The following is a 15093-nucleotide window of genomic DNA, read 5'->3' as shown; positions in this document are numbered from 1 at the left end:
CCTCATAAGAATTAGACACTCCAATCAACGCGATTCGATGCTATGCAGCGTCTTTATGAAGATGAGTGTCTCAAAATCAAAATGCTCTGCAGCGTGTTCTGACCACCGCCATCTTGTATTTATCAAATAAAGTGTTACAAAATTCTTGTTTATTGGAATAGTATATTCCCACACCTCTACTGAAAAAACTAACACGTGGAATTTTTCTTATTGAAACATTATTATACTATTGCGTTTTTTCTTTGTATTTATTTATATGTATGACAATCATTAGAAACCGAGAGGAACAGTGATCACAGCACAGATTAGTAATACTTTTTTCTGCTAGGACAATCCAGAGCGCAATGTGGGACTGTCTGTTGTATATGTTTGATGCTAAATAATTTATCCTATGACTAAATACCAGTCCTGTATTTTTCATCATTTATCACTTTCAGATTGGGCATCACAAATTATAGACAAAAGCAGCCATTGGTAAATTGTTACATGTGTTCATGGATGAGGGAGCAAATGCAAAGTTTTTCTCTAATTTGTTACAGCCTTAAACATCAGTCCTGAAGGGACTCTTCAGTACATCATTTCAGCTCTTCAATAAATGAAGAATCTGAAAAAAGCAATTTTCTAAATTCCATCCTTCTTGTATTAAAACCCCTTCACAAAGGGATTAGCGATATGGCAGATTATAATTGGGATATTTGGAGCAGTAATTTGGGGGGCATTGAGTCTAAGGGGTATATTTACTGATAGTTTGGGTCCAACTGGGTCTACAATCTCCGATCCAGTATTTTTTAGCCAGTAATGCATTCACAGACAACATTTGGCAGTAGATATGGCTATACTCCCCTCAGTTGTGGTAAGTGAGGAAGGCTGCCTACCTCTGAAGCACACAGTAGCACTGCATGCCACAGCAAATAGACATATATGTAATAGCCATAAAAAACATGAACTCACAGGTCCAATAAAGTTTGCTACCATGGTGATAATCACAGACAATAAAGCCAATAGGGATCTTGTTTGACAGAAACGCCATATCACCATTCTCAGAGAAGCTTTCCTCTTCCCACGTTTCTGTAGCTCGGCTTCCCAAAGACGCTGTAATCTGTTTTCATGTAAAGAACAAACATATAAGCACGTGCGTGCATCTACTGTAAGTGATATTTTCTATACCTGTATTTTTTTTTTAACGTACATCATTTTAAATGTAAGTATGCTGTACTTTGACATACCTATATGTAATACTCAAAGGTAAAGGACATTTAGCAAGGGCTAAACAAGAAGAAATTCCTTTTTGTGGCAAACACTATGAAATGTTTGATATAAGGAATGTGGTTTATATTAAAATATACCTTTTATTGATTCCTACTTAATAAAATGAGATAATCAGACTCATAGAGTGGCGAGACTGCCCTTTAAACAAAATAATATTTCACAGTATATTCACTTTAAATAAGCAATACTTTCGTAGCAAAAATAATGATGTCTGAAGAATAATACACTAGATCAATGCTTAAATGTGGCCGACAGCAAAGGAGAAAATTAAATTAATACATAAATTGCGTCTTTTCGTGTGACTTCTTCCCTTAAAAAAGTCTTATTGACAAAGTGATGTGAATATTATGCACAAGCAGCTTCTGCTGATTAAAATGATATGCAGCATGCCTATATTCTATGTACGTCTGCGGGTGTATGTGCATGCAAAATGCTACGTTACAGTGTCACAGTCGCTGACACTGTCATGTACCATGGAGAGATTTGGGAAAAGAAGGGGGGAAGACATAAATCAATACATCAATATTACAGTACTCAGATATGTATTGCAGTGTTTCTGCTGTGAGCGCAGGCAGTCTATAAGTAAGTACAGCACTGAGGTGTCGCTGTCCCTTCTGCTGTCTGGTGTCTTTCAAGGAGAGGACACCAGATGACAGAGGAACTAGTGCAGATAGATAAAAAAGATAAGTGAAGGCAGTGAATCCCGTGCCAGGAGTTAGGTGGCCTCTGTTATCAAAGAGATTGCAGAGGCCAGATTCTCAGCGTTAAAGCTGCCAACACAGAAGGAAGATACCTTAGTTGTAGGTGCAGGGTGGGGGCCTCCTTTAGCTGTACGTGGCGAGTCCCCACAGTACAAGGCCGGGGGATATGGAGGACACGTGTTTCGCCTCATGGGCTTGTCACCTGTGAGCTCCTTGAATATCACCCAGGTTCTCCTTTAGCTGTTCGCAGTGAGTCCCCGCAGTACAAGACTGGGGGATATGCAGGATACATGTTTCGCCTCGTGGGCTTGATCATCTCTGAGCTCACATATGATCAAGCCCATGAGACGAAACGCACGTCCTGAATATCCCACCGGTCTTGTTCTGCGGGGACTCGCCTCAAACAGCTAAAGGATGGCTCAATTGAGTCTAACATTTTAATAGAAATTTTAATTTAATGAAACTGGTGGTTTTAAAGTTGCATAGGTTGAACTTTTGATGTGTCTGTTAGCAGTGGAAGGGATGCCAGCTTCCTGCACCGTTGTGCTCTGACTGGCAACCGTGTTTGAACATGACACAAAATCCCGTCGCTGGCAGCGTTGCAGGCTGCCAGCAACAGAGCTGAGGAGGCTGCCGAGGAGGGGGACATCGCTTGACCTTGCTGGAGAGGTAAGTAATGGTAAATACCAATGCAATATTTGTTATTATCACTGCAATAAAAAAACAATATGCCACTGGTAGTGAGCTTCATTATTAAATGTTCCCCTAATTTTCAAGAATTATGTCTCCCTGTTACATATGAAACACCGTTTACCTTAAAACTTGGGAGGACTAGTCTGCTTGTCTTTCACAGCAACAGTTATAATTAGAAAAAAAGGAATAATTCCTGTGGCAAAGAGCAGATGGCCAGAGAAAATCTGGAAGTGCCGGTGTCACACACATGCTCAAAGGTAACACTTTTGTAGAAAGATTGGGGCACCATAGTTGAAAGAAGGGAGTCTTATCTTGCAAACTAGATAAACCAATAAAAGTTATTGCCTTTTGTTCATGATAACCAGAAATGGGGGATGAATATTGTCGCCCTCTAGTAGCTATAGACTAGTGACCAACTATGAACACTAGGCAGTATTACCCTGCAATATGGAAAACATACATTTTCCATATATGGGCGGGAGGGCACTACCTGCTCTATGACCCTTATAATGACACCTGCACAAGAGAGCATACCTCTTTTAAATGATGCGGCCCCCTAGTAGCAATATTACCCTGCACTATGGCAAGATTATGTTTCCTACAGACGCCTATCTTCCCATAGTGAACCAAACACATTTGGGGGACCCAAATTTAGAAGACGAGAGATGTGCACTTTTAGTAGTTATTGTCTGGTGATTACCAGACAATAAATAAAACAGTACACAGATTTCACAGATGGGGATCTAATAGGGGATGGGGGATCTAATTGCCAGATCAACCATCTTTTGTCAAATAATAACAAAGGTTCCCTCTTTTGTTATTGGTCTATAATATTATTCCTACACATTGTAAATGGAAAATTTGGCAAAAAATAAATGTCATTTCATTTTCAATTGCAGATGTTATTATGAAAACATTCGCACAGAATCTGTTTTGCTAAAATGGATTACTGTTAAGAACTACAAAGTACTTCTTTGTGGTGTGTATAAAATAAAGGTCACAGCCAAGCATCACACTACCCAGCAAGGGGAATGGCCCTTCTGAGTGAGGAGGGTAGCCCCAGAACTTGTGCTGATAAAAGTAGTAGCCTGGGCGATCAGGAAAGACAGTACGATTATGACATTGAAATCGTACCGTCGCTCCTGTTCCCTGTAGTGCCTACACTGAACGATAAGTCGTTCAGTGTAGGCACCCTCCTTCATTCCTGAACATTGCCAATCTGTCGTTATCGACAGATTGGGCTGCATGTTCAGGCGATGGACAATGTCGGAAACGACCAGCGGGAGCGCGCATCCCTGGTCCTTTTCGACATTATATTGCACAATTTGTGCACGATTATTGAGCGATTGCACGATTACGTTGTTGTAATCGTGCAATCGCTCAGTATAATTGCCCAGTGTGTAAGCACTGGCTCAAAGGACTGAACTTGTGTAAGACAACCGGTTGCTTAGGACCTGAGAATTTAGTATGTGGAAGGCCAGGGATGCAAGGGCAATGATACAGGATCTTGAGATAAAAAGCAAATAAAAGTCTGGCTCAAGCAATTTCACAAACTGCCATCAGCTATTTACCCCTTGGGAAGTCATCATTTTTCAGCCACAAGAAAGGCAATATAGACATAGAACATGCTGACTGTACTGTTTTGACAGGAATTTCACAGGATCATGAAGTTCTGAGATAACATTATGGTCTGATCTGGGTTGGGTACGGGATGCCGGCGCTCGAGATGCCGGTGCTGGGGATCCCAGCAGTCAAAATCCCGACGCCGGTATCCTGACAGTTTTAGGATACTGATACCTGTCGGTCAGTATCCTAACCCTCCCCCTCTCCCTCCCTCCTTGGTGCCTAAACCTAACCTTCCCCCTAGTGCCTAAACCTAACTTCTCCCTCCCCGCACACCCTAAACCTAATTCTCCCCCCTTAGTGCCTAACCCCTAAGCCTAATGCTAACTCTCCCCCTAACCCCGCCACTTACTTTTGGGATGGCAGTGGACAGAATGTAAGCACTGGGATTCTGGTGCCTGTATTCTAAGCGCCAGCATCCCATGCACCGGGTTAGTGATCGCATCCTGATCATAACAGAAAGACAGACTTGTGGTGCTCATGTCTGTGACACCCATAGAGTAGAGGCAATTGGGGACTTACATCAAAGCTTGAGAAGCTGGCTAGATTAGCTTCCTACAGAATCACATTGTATACTCCATAATGTACATGACGACCCCATCAAAGACAACAGCTGACTACAAAGGGAAGCCTGGAACCCGGACAGAATCACTGATACAAGAAACAAATGGGTGAAGGCTGCGCTAAACCTATATATTCTATAAGGGATGCTGGCCTTGAGGTTGATAAGGATTCACCTTCCCTAATTCGAAGTTATTAACAAAGAACAAAAAGATTCACCCCTGGCGCTTCTGTTATCAATTAGAAAATATAAAAAATACAAGAAAAGCAATAGTATGCACTATAGTATGGATGTTTACTCAAATTTAAATGGTATTTCTTGAAAGTAATGTATTACAGTCAGGTGCATAAATATTGGGACATTGACAGAATTTTCATATTTTGGTCTCTATTCACCACCACAATGGCTTTGAAATGAAACAAACAAGATGTGCTTTAACTGCAGACTTTCAGATTTAATTTGAGGGTAATTACATCCAAATCAGGTGAACGGTGTAGGAACTACAACGGTTTCTATATGTGCCTCCCACTTTTTAAGGGGCCAAAAGTAATGGGACTATCAACTCAAAAGCTATTTCATGGACAGGTGGATATGTATCCTCGCAAATGTCAAGTCCACTAAGTAAGTGGTAAATTATGGTTATTCTCACTGTTCTTGAGCTGAGCTGAGTAGCGCTTTTGGGAACAATGGATAGAGGTGATTTGCCAGCAAACATTTAAAACACCGTAAAATGCAAGCATCAAAGGTAAAATGCAAGCATCTTACCTCGCTGTCATTAACATGTTTCACCCAGTCGCTGGGCTTCAACAGGATGGCGGGTCTATGTATCCTAGTTTTCAAGACAAATTCTACATCCAACAAAGGGGTACAACAATGGGAACAAATTTTGCACCATCCTATGTGAACTTGTTCCTCTCACAATGGGAGAAAAAAAGAATCTGAACAAACAACCCTTATCATGAGAACCTCATCCTTTGGGCACGTTATATCAATGACGTTATTATTATATGGGATGAAAAGAAGAGCAAACTGGAGGAATTTATTCGCTTTATAAACAACAACGAGGAGAACTTAGAACTCATTAGTGAAATAAGTGATAATACCATCAATTTCCTTGATCTTACCATCTTTATTGAAAATAATAGAATTTAAACAAAAACCTACACTAAGAAAGTGGATTGTAATAGTTATCTTAACGTCAGTAGCAGTCATCATCGCCAATGGATAGCCAATATCCCAAAAGGCCAACTGAAATGTGTCTGAAGAAATTGCTCTAAAATAGAGGATTCGGAGGAAAAATCAAAACATCTGCTAGACCAATGAGGTGATATTCCTGACAGAATTCTCCAGACAGAAAATACTAATAGAAAAATCTCATAGGAAACACTGGCACATCTTGATGGCATATGATGAATTAGAAACTATTCTACCAAAGACTCAAAAAATGATCTACAAGAGAGCACCGACAATAGGAAAAAAATTGGTTAGAAGTTATTTAAATAAAGCAAAAAAAGAAAAAAGGGTCACATGGCTTCAGGACAATACCTCAGGGCCTCAATATAGACTTTGAGCTATTACCCTCTTTAAAAACATAAACAAGTATTGATAATCAAAGTATGATCTCCTAGTTTACATAGGTGAAACAGTTCCCTATAGCCACTTCTCTGTATTAGTTACAGTATATATAGTCACTTCTTTGTATCGGTTAATTTCTCATTTCTTTCTATATATCCGGGGGCACAACCGTCAATATTTCTTATCAATATCTATTCACATAAACATGTGATTCTTCTAACGCAAACCCGGCATTTTATACATTCTTCTTATACACATTAACTCAAGTGATTTAATTTTTTTATTTATTTTATTTTTTGTTTTATTATTTTTGTTGTATGGTTTGTTTTTTATGTATTCACTATGTATTCACCAAGCTACGCAACTCAAAGGGGTGGATACAACCATGGAAACCAGGCCACACTATCACAGGACTGGATGCTACGTAGTACGGCTTGAACTAAGGGCGAAAGTAACCCCTGCGCAATCAGATCATCCAATACGGATATGACATCGCATAACACCAAGAGGGCTCCGCTGCTCCGTGGTCTGAAAATGAACACCACAACTGCTCTCACTTTACAGGATAGTGCTGTGGGATAATATTACCAATATCCAGAGCAAGAAAAGTTCCAGCTAGCCCGGGAACCGAGCGGAAGTAAACGCAGCCTAACCAGGCGGAAGTGACATGTGAGGAGGAGGACATAACTTATTAGTGGGTATAAAAGGAGTAGAGGATACATAGACCCGCCATCCTGATGAAGCCCAACGACTGGGTGAAACATGTTGATCACAGCGAGGTAAGAGGACACCTTTTATGCTTGCATTTTACAGTGTTTTAATTGTTTGCCGGCAAACCACCTCTACCCATTGTTCCCACAAGCGCTATTACCATCCTCTTCTGTAATACTGTAATAACTATCTTCCCAGATACTTCTGCTGGCAGCATCTATCTCAACCCATTATTGAGGACTGCAAACATCCAATGCCACTGAGTTTCCCAGTAAAGGTGATCACTCAGAAAAACAAAACAACTACCACAATCTAATCTGCAGAGTCCAGAATAAAAATTCTTAAGGAATGAGATGAAGTACCAATGGACAACTGCAGCCAAGAAACGCTAACATGTCCAAAGATGCTGTCAATATTGTTGTTGATCTTTTTCTTTCAGGGACTGAACTTCGATCCTGCTAACAATTTAATTCTCACAAAGCTGTATGTAAATAAAGTATGTGCTTTGTTTTCGCAATTTGGATGCTATATTATAAGTGTTAATGTTTAACCTGGTTGTAGATATTTGTAGGTGTACGTTACACACCTAGGGCCTGATTCTGAGGTGGTAGTAAAACAAAAATAAGTAAGTTTGAACCTGAACAAACCATGTTCACTGCAAGGGGTTCAAATGCATTTATTGTTTTTGTGTGCAGGGTAAATGTTGGCTGTCTTTGTCCATAGCCCACAAATATTGGACAGCTTTATTTTTACACTGCAATTTATATTTGGCCAGGATATGCTCCTTCCAAGTCTAAAGCTGGGTACACATAAGACGATGTGTACCGAGCTATGACATCATTTGTGACGGACCCGGCGGGTGTGCTGGCATCAGTAAGTGCATACGCACTTGCCGATGCCGGCAGCGTCGGCGGATGGTTAGCGGGGGCTAAGCTGCATTCGGCAGCATGGCATAGCAAGCGACATCCTCAGATCTTTCTGCATAAACAAAAGATCTGAGGATGCGACGGACGACCCGCGAGAGCGCACACCGGCATCGTGACAGTGGGTACAGACTGGACGATTTCAACAATTTGACGTTCCGATGCACCGGAATCCGCCAAATCGTTCAAGATATCATCTAGTGTGTACCCAACTTAAAACTCTTTGCACAGTATACATCTGTCCCACCTGCAGTACAACATGGTTTTGCCAAGGTGCAAAGTTACTAGCTACTGCCACCTCAGAGTCAGGTCCCTAAAGTCATAAAGCCTTGGCAAGCAACAGTTTTTGAGAACTTTTCAAATAACCCCCCAGTTATGAGTAGCAACGCGGCCGCCGGTATAAATCCCGACGGGGGAAGCCATATAAGGGACTTTAGATAGGCGTCAAAATACAGACGCCTATCATAATCCTGACACCGGAATACATAAGGACGCCAGCCCGAATGAGGCAAGTCCAGGACGCCCTTACTGTTAGCCATGTGGGGGGGGGGAGGGGGAGTTAGGATTAGGTAGTGTAGTGGGGTTTGGGTTAAGTTTTGGAAGGTTAGGTTGGAGTTGGACACCCCTAGGGAGGAGGGTTAGGGTTAGACACCACTTGGGGGGTTAGGGTTGGGCACTAAGGGGGGAGGGTTAGACATGAAGGGGGGAGACCTAAGTTTAGGCACTAACAGTGAGGGTTAGGGTACGTGGTGGGGAGGGTTAGGGTTAGGTTACAAAAAGGGAGGGTTAGGAAGAGAAAGGAGAGGGTAAGTATACTTACCCGACACATGTCGGGATACCATCCATTTGGAATACCGCTGTCGGTATTGTGACAGGAGGCATCCCGACAGCCGGCATTACATACCGATTCCCCATAGACTCCTATTTTCAGGGCCGGATTAAGGTCTGTGGGGACCCCTGGGCAACAAACATGTGGGGCCCCTATTAAAAAAATATATAAATACAGTATATACGAGAAAAAACACACAATATACACCCACAGGAAAAAAACAAACACACATATAGGCACACACATGAAATATTACTCACCAGTTGTGCAATCTTATCCACATTACACTGCACATACTGCCCCTGATTCACATTACACCACCTAGTAGTGTCCCTTATTCATGTTACGACACACAGTAGTGCCCCTTTTACACAATGCCCACAGTAGTGCCCCTTATACACAATGCCCACAGTAGTGCCCCTTATACACAATGCCCACAGTAGTAGCACCCTTAATACACATAATGCCCACAGTAGTAGTGCCTTTTATACAATGCCCACAGCAGTAGTGCCCCTTATGCAATGCCCCCAGTAGTGGTGCCCCTTATGCAGTACTCCCAGTAGTGGTAGTGCCCCTTATGCAATGCTCCCAGTAGTGGTGCCTCTTATGCAGTGCCCCCAGTAGCGGTAGTTGTCCTTATGCAGTGCCCCCGTAGTGGTAGTGTCCCTTATACTGCATAAGGGGCACTACCCCCAGTAGTGGCAGTGCCCACAGTGGTAGTGCCCCTTATGCAGAGCCCACCGTAGTGGTGGCCCCAGAAGTGGTGCCCCTTATGCAGTGCCCCCAGTAGTAATTACCCCTGTGGTAGTGCCCCCTATAGTAGTGCCCCCTGCAGTAATGCCCCCTGTAGAAATGCCCCCTGTAGTAGTGCCCCCAATAGTAATGCTCCCTATAGTAGTTCCCCCAGTAGTAGTGCCCCAATAGTAATGCCCTCAGTACTAATGCCCCCAGTAGTAGTGCCTCCAATAGTACTGCTCCCTGTAGTAGTGTCCTCAGAAGTAATGTCCCCTGTAATAATGCACAATACTTACCTTAAGCCCCGCTCCTGTGTCCGCGGCCATCTGACAGGCTGCTCCTCGGAACTATGGGAGAAACATCATGATGTCTCTCCCATAGTGCACTGCAAACTGTGGGAGCCAGGAACTGGAGCTCAGGAGTGAGTTCCAGCCTCAGGCTGCCACTGCGGGGAGGGAGCCGGGAGCCAGTTGGTAACAAAATCTCAGCGGGCGCCCGGCAAATGGAGCCTCCCTGTGGCACCGGGTTGAGGTGGGCCGGAGGAGGTGGAACTGGTTCCATCTCCCATTCCGGCCCACTTTAACCCTTGTCGCCCCACCGTTAATCCGGTTCTGCCCATTTTAACATTACAGAACTAGTCAAAAAATCTGAATCAAACAATGTTCTAACCATCCTAGGGGTAATCAATCTAAATCGATCACCATCAATGTTGTGTTTCTGGGGCTAATTCACACATTTACTAACACTTAAAAAAACAAATAAAAAATGTAAATAAATTTTAAATGGATTAAAATCGAACTTTAGTAAATGTACCCCCCAGAATTACAACTGGACACATTACACCACTACAGCTTCATGGTGACTGTCTTATCAATCAATGCCCAGGAGCTCATTTCCATTAATAAAAGTGGATAGATCCTAAAAACATTCTTGATTCACAAGATTGAAATCAATGCAATCAAGGATTCTCTGCGCACATCCATCTACATTTCACTAACCATAAATACTCCCTCTGCTACTCGGCCAATTATCCATGTGACATTCTGTGGTATTTTGCTCAGTAGAGTGGTCAGTGGTGCAGTATTTGGGTCATACTTACCTATTTTGCTGCCCCTTCCTCCGGGAGGGGGCAGCAAGGTCGGCAGAGAGGGGGCGTGGAGGCTGGGAAAGTGTGCAGGGTGCGTGGCGGCATGATTTCATCATCCTTGCCCTGCCCCTGCTATACAGTGCAGAGAAAACGCATTGTATAGCAGGGGCAGGGCAACGATGATGCGATTCACCGCAAATCACTTCATCGCCCCCATCGCCCGGATCACTCAATTGTGCTCTATAAGTGGGCAGCTGCAGGGGGTGCGGGCGATGGTGGGAGGTGCGGGAGACTTACCTACTTTTCTGGGTGCACGGGAGCGTCACCCAATTTTCAGGAAACTCCCGGCCATTCCGGGAGTGTAGGCAAGTATGATTTGGGTGCAGTATTTGGGTGCTCAAATAAGGGTCAGTTCTTCAGCAGTATCAAGGGCATTAGTTTGTGCCCAACTTCACACAAAGTCTAATTTCTGACTGCTTCTAGCAAGTATGATCCACTGGCCTGGCTTGGCTGCCGCCACTGCCCCTCCTGGGCATTATCCTCTGGACACACGTTTTAAACTTGTGTGGTAGAATCCCACCATCCCAGCACAGAATCAGTGGCTCCCCAATAATACCTAGCTTCATCATACCACATTACATAATAAGAAACATTTACAAATAGCAAACATGTTGCATTGTATGTATTGTGACATTATATGCTCGTGTTTATACAGTAAGCACATGATTCTGATTATAAATATGGTGAGTATTTGGGCTGGTGATGAGGAGGTGCCAATAATTGTAAAAAGGTGCATATATGGGAATATAACTTTATGGAATGCACTCTGCACTCTTTCTCTCTGCTGCTGGATTCGGGACTCTATACCTGAGAGGTGCGCTGATGTCATAATGCAATGTCCGACCCAAGTTCGCTATTACGCATGCCTGGTGTCTCCACGCCTCTTCTCTCCATCCTCCATTAGAAGAGGATGTGCTCCTGACCGTCTTGCTGCACTGCAGACTGTATTACACAGTGGAGGCACCATAAACACCGCTGTGTCACCACCACTCACTGTTAAAGGGCCCCTGCTACCACTAACAGTGTATATAAAGGTGTGTGTAATCCTAAAACGCCGCCTGCATTAACTCCATAAACTCCTGGCTGGATATTTTTTTGCCTATTGTAAGTGCATATCTCCATTAATCCTGTTATCTGCCGGTTAACAAACCAATAAGCCTTGTCAAGTTATCTGCCACATGGAGACTGGCCTCCATCACACACTGAAGACACCTACCATAATCAACACCATAGGTTCTTCCAACAGGTTATGGGCCCAGGCCACCAGCATGTTAAGAAAAAGGACACCAGAAGAAAACAGCTACAGCAACACAGAATAAAAGGATCTGTGTAAGTAACAGAAAATAGCCCTTTATTCATATTTATTAAGAGTGAAAATGTGCAGTGCAGGGGCAAATTAACGAGCTCTGAGATTTATGCCACATGGAAATTTGCCATGTAGATGCAGTTAAAGCTGGAGAAGTCATGGAAGGTCGTTAGTGATCCTGAGGGGCAACCCAACCCAGATGATGTAAATAAAGCCATAGAGACTATAGGGCAGCATGTGTATTCCATCATTCACAGGAAAGTGACAGCACAGCAAAAGCTTACTCAAAAGAATCATCCTGAGATGCACTCTGTATGACATTAAGCTAAGTGCGATCAAGCATATGACTGAATACATAGATAGGATGTCTATATCTTGGCAATTGACATCAGTAGACACCTAAGTAGACAAGGAGGAAGTTGCAATTGCAATGCTGCATAACCTTACACCAAAATATGAATTTTTAGTTGTAGCAATGGAGTCATGCGCTGCCAAGCTATCAACTGAGATTTTATGCACCAAGCTACTGCAGTTTTAAGACCACATTCCTGTTGAGACCAATACTGAGAATTAAATTCTACTATCAAAGGGGTAAGACCCAAAAAGGCCCAAGAACAAGTGCTTCAAGTGTCACAAAATAGGACATAAGACCTCAGAGTAGAAACAGAGAATTTTAAGGCAGATTAAAACCACTTGACCCATATTTTAACCTTTTGGTAACCTCAGCCATATTTGATCCTTAGTCCTTTGTAAGGATATCTTTATACCTATCCCAAGCAAGTTTAAATTGCTCTACTGTATTAGCCTGGCTATTCCACTTATCCAATACCTTTCTGTGAAGTAACTTTTCCTCAAATTTCCTTTTAACATATCTCCCTCCAGTTTCAGTGTGTGCTCTTGTGTTCTAATACTTCTCTTCCTTTGGAAAATGTTTCTATCCTGTATCTTGTTAAAACCCTTGATATATTTGTAGTTTCTATCATGTCCCCCTTTTCTGTTCTCTGCTCCATACTATACAAATTAAGATCTTTTAGTCTTTACGGGTAATGTAGAACAAGTGAACCAAGTGATACTTCATCATGCAAGCATGACAGATAGAAAGAATGAGTCAGCATTAAATGCAGCCTACAGTGACTACAAAGATTGCCAATACATGGACTCAGGAGCCAAGAGGCACTTCAGCTGCAAAGAAAGTTGGTTCAAGTCACAAGTCAAGTAGTTGTTATGAGCCACAGTCATGGCTCATTACAAACGCGTTTCCTGGCTGTTACTAGGCAGCCGGTACACCGAGCCTCCTCAGCCACAAGGGCCGACGGTCCCGCTGGTTGCTATGAAACCAGGGGACGCCAGGTGGCCACAAAGGACTGTGGTCTCAGCCGGGATGCTGGCTGTGTGCAGCTCTGCAGCTGCACAGAATAATCATCTAGAGGGATGGGCTCTCTGGAGGCCTGCTATTAGTGCAGGCTCCTTTTAAAAGACAACCAGCCCTGAACAACAATGTCGGTGATAGTTCTTGCACTCCTGTGTAAGCCACTGATCTGATCCTGATTCCTGTGTCCTGGTGATCTTCCCGCATGAGCCCTGATTGGTCTGTGTTTTGGAGACCCCTAGTATCCTTGGAACCTGTATCTTGTGTCTACAAACCCGTGAGCCATTGTATATTACAGCCTCAGCATTCTTTAGTGCTAATATAATCTGCAAGTTGTTTTATCCTGCTCAAAGTGTATTGATTGCTACTGTACATGCAATTCAGTGTTGCCCATCTCTGTTATATATATTTGCAAGTTGTATCTATCATTCACATTGATTCTTACATCTGCTATTGTACATAGTTTCAAAGCTGCATTGTCTACCTCTGCTAATTACCATCTTATTTCTAGTTCTGCCTGAATATTATCTTGTTCATACTACCCCATCCAAAAATCCTGCGTTCACTAGAGTATTGTAAAAGGGCCTGTTTCATTACTGATTGCAACTGCGATTACGCACGCAATGGGCCGATTGTTTCAATCTGCGCATGCATATGCATCACAGTGCGCATGCGCGAACGGGCCACTGTGATCGGGAATGCGATCGAAGTGACTACGCAGACCCAATGCAGAGTGATTGACAGGAAGTACCGTTTGCGGGAGGTGACAGGAGGTGGTGGTGAAATGCAGGCATGCCAGTGCGTTTGAACACCATTGCATGGGCGTGCATAAATTATACACTGCGGTGCCATACACAGCTTGAGTACTCATAGCGTGCAAAGAAGTTAGCAATTCCTGAGTAAGGTCAGAGCTTGTGCAAGTGTGCGTGAGGCTGCGATGGTACTCGATAGCACCGATGGTTTTGCAGCCTTGCTAAACATTACGGATGTGTGTAATGTAAAGGGGGCGTCCTTGTGTTATGCTGCGACGGCAAAGCAATCGCAATGGATTAGCATACTATCCCAGTGAGATTGCGTGCATAATCACTATTGCAATCGCAGTCGTGATCCTTAATGAATCAGGTTCTAAGGGCCTGATTCAGAGCCGCTCGTAAGCGGCCGCTCGTTCATTCCGAGCGATGTTTGCCCAACTGCGCATGCGTATGGATCGTAATACGCATGCGCGAACCAGTCAGTGTGGCCGAAAATCGTTTGTTCGCTAAATAGCGAATGCCTGCTATTTTGAGTGACAGGAGGAGGTGTATGTGGGTGGTAACAGGGGAAGGTGCTTGAAAATGGGGAGTGGAGATCCGAACGTAGGCGTGCTTAAAGGTCAAAACGGGCGTTTTATGGGTGTGCATAATTAATACAGCGGCGTCATTGACCACGTCACTGGATTATTTTATAGTCAGAACTGCTCGCAAGAGTGTGGTAGGAAAAATCAACCACAAGAATAGCGAGCAGTTCATACGCTGGTCGATGTACTCGATTAATCTAATAAATAGCGGACATGACGTAGGATGCGAGCGGCCAGGGGGCATAGTTATCCAAAAGACGACCGCAAGTTTTGTTCGCTCGTTCAGACATAGAGGCGTGAACAGACCGCAAAGA

At 43.3% G+C, this 15093-nt stretch overlaps 1 protein-coding gene across 1 annotated transcript in view; it reads right to left on the bottom strand.

The window, feature by feature from the left end:
- LOC148480599 (ATP-binding cassette sub-family C member 5-like) overlaps nucleotides 1-15093 on the bottom strand; it is a 198807-nt gene that overhangs the window by 145536 nt on the left and 38178 nt on the right. Inside the window, exon 3 of the mRNA XM_088454116.1 lies at nucleotides 952-1099. Within this exon, the coding sequence (XP_088310242.1) occupies nucleotides 952-1099 (148 nt within the window). The remainder of the gene's footprint in view (nucleotides 1-951; nucleotides 1100-15093) is intronic.

Source organism: Taudactylus pleione, unplaced genomic scaffold, assembly GCF_031769625.1.
Source record: "Taudactylus pleione unplaced genomic scaffold, aTauple2 ptg000609l, whole genome shotgun sequence".
NCBI classification, from domain to species: domain Eukaryota; kingdom Metazoa; phylum Chordata; class Amphibia; order Anura; family Myobatrachidae; genus Taudactylus; species Taudactylus pleione.
Note: the sequence above shows the minus strand (reverse complement) of the source record. Positions and strands in the feature narration are given on the sequence as shown.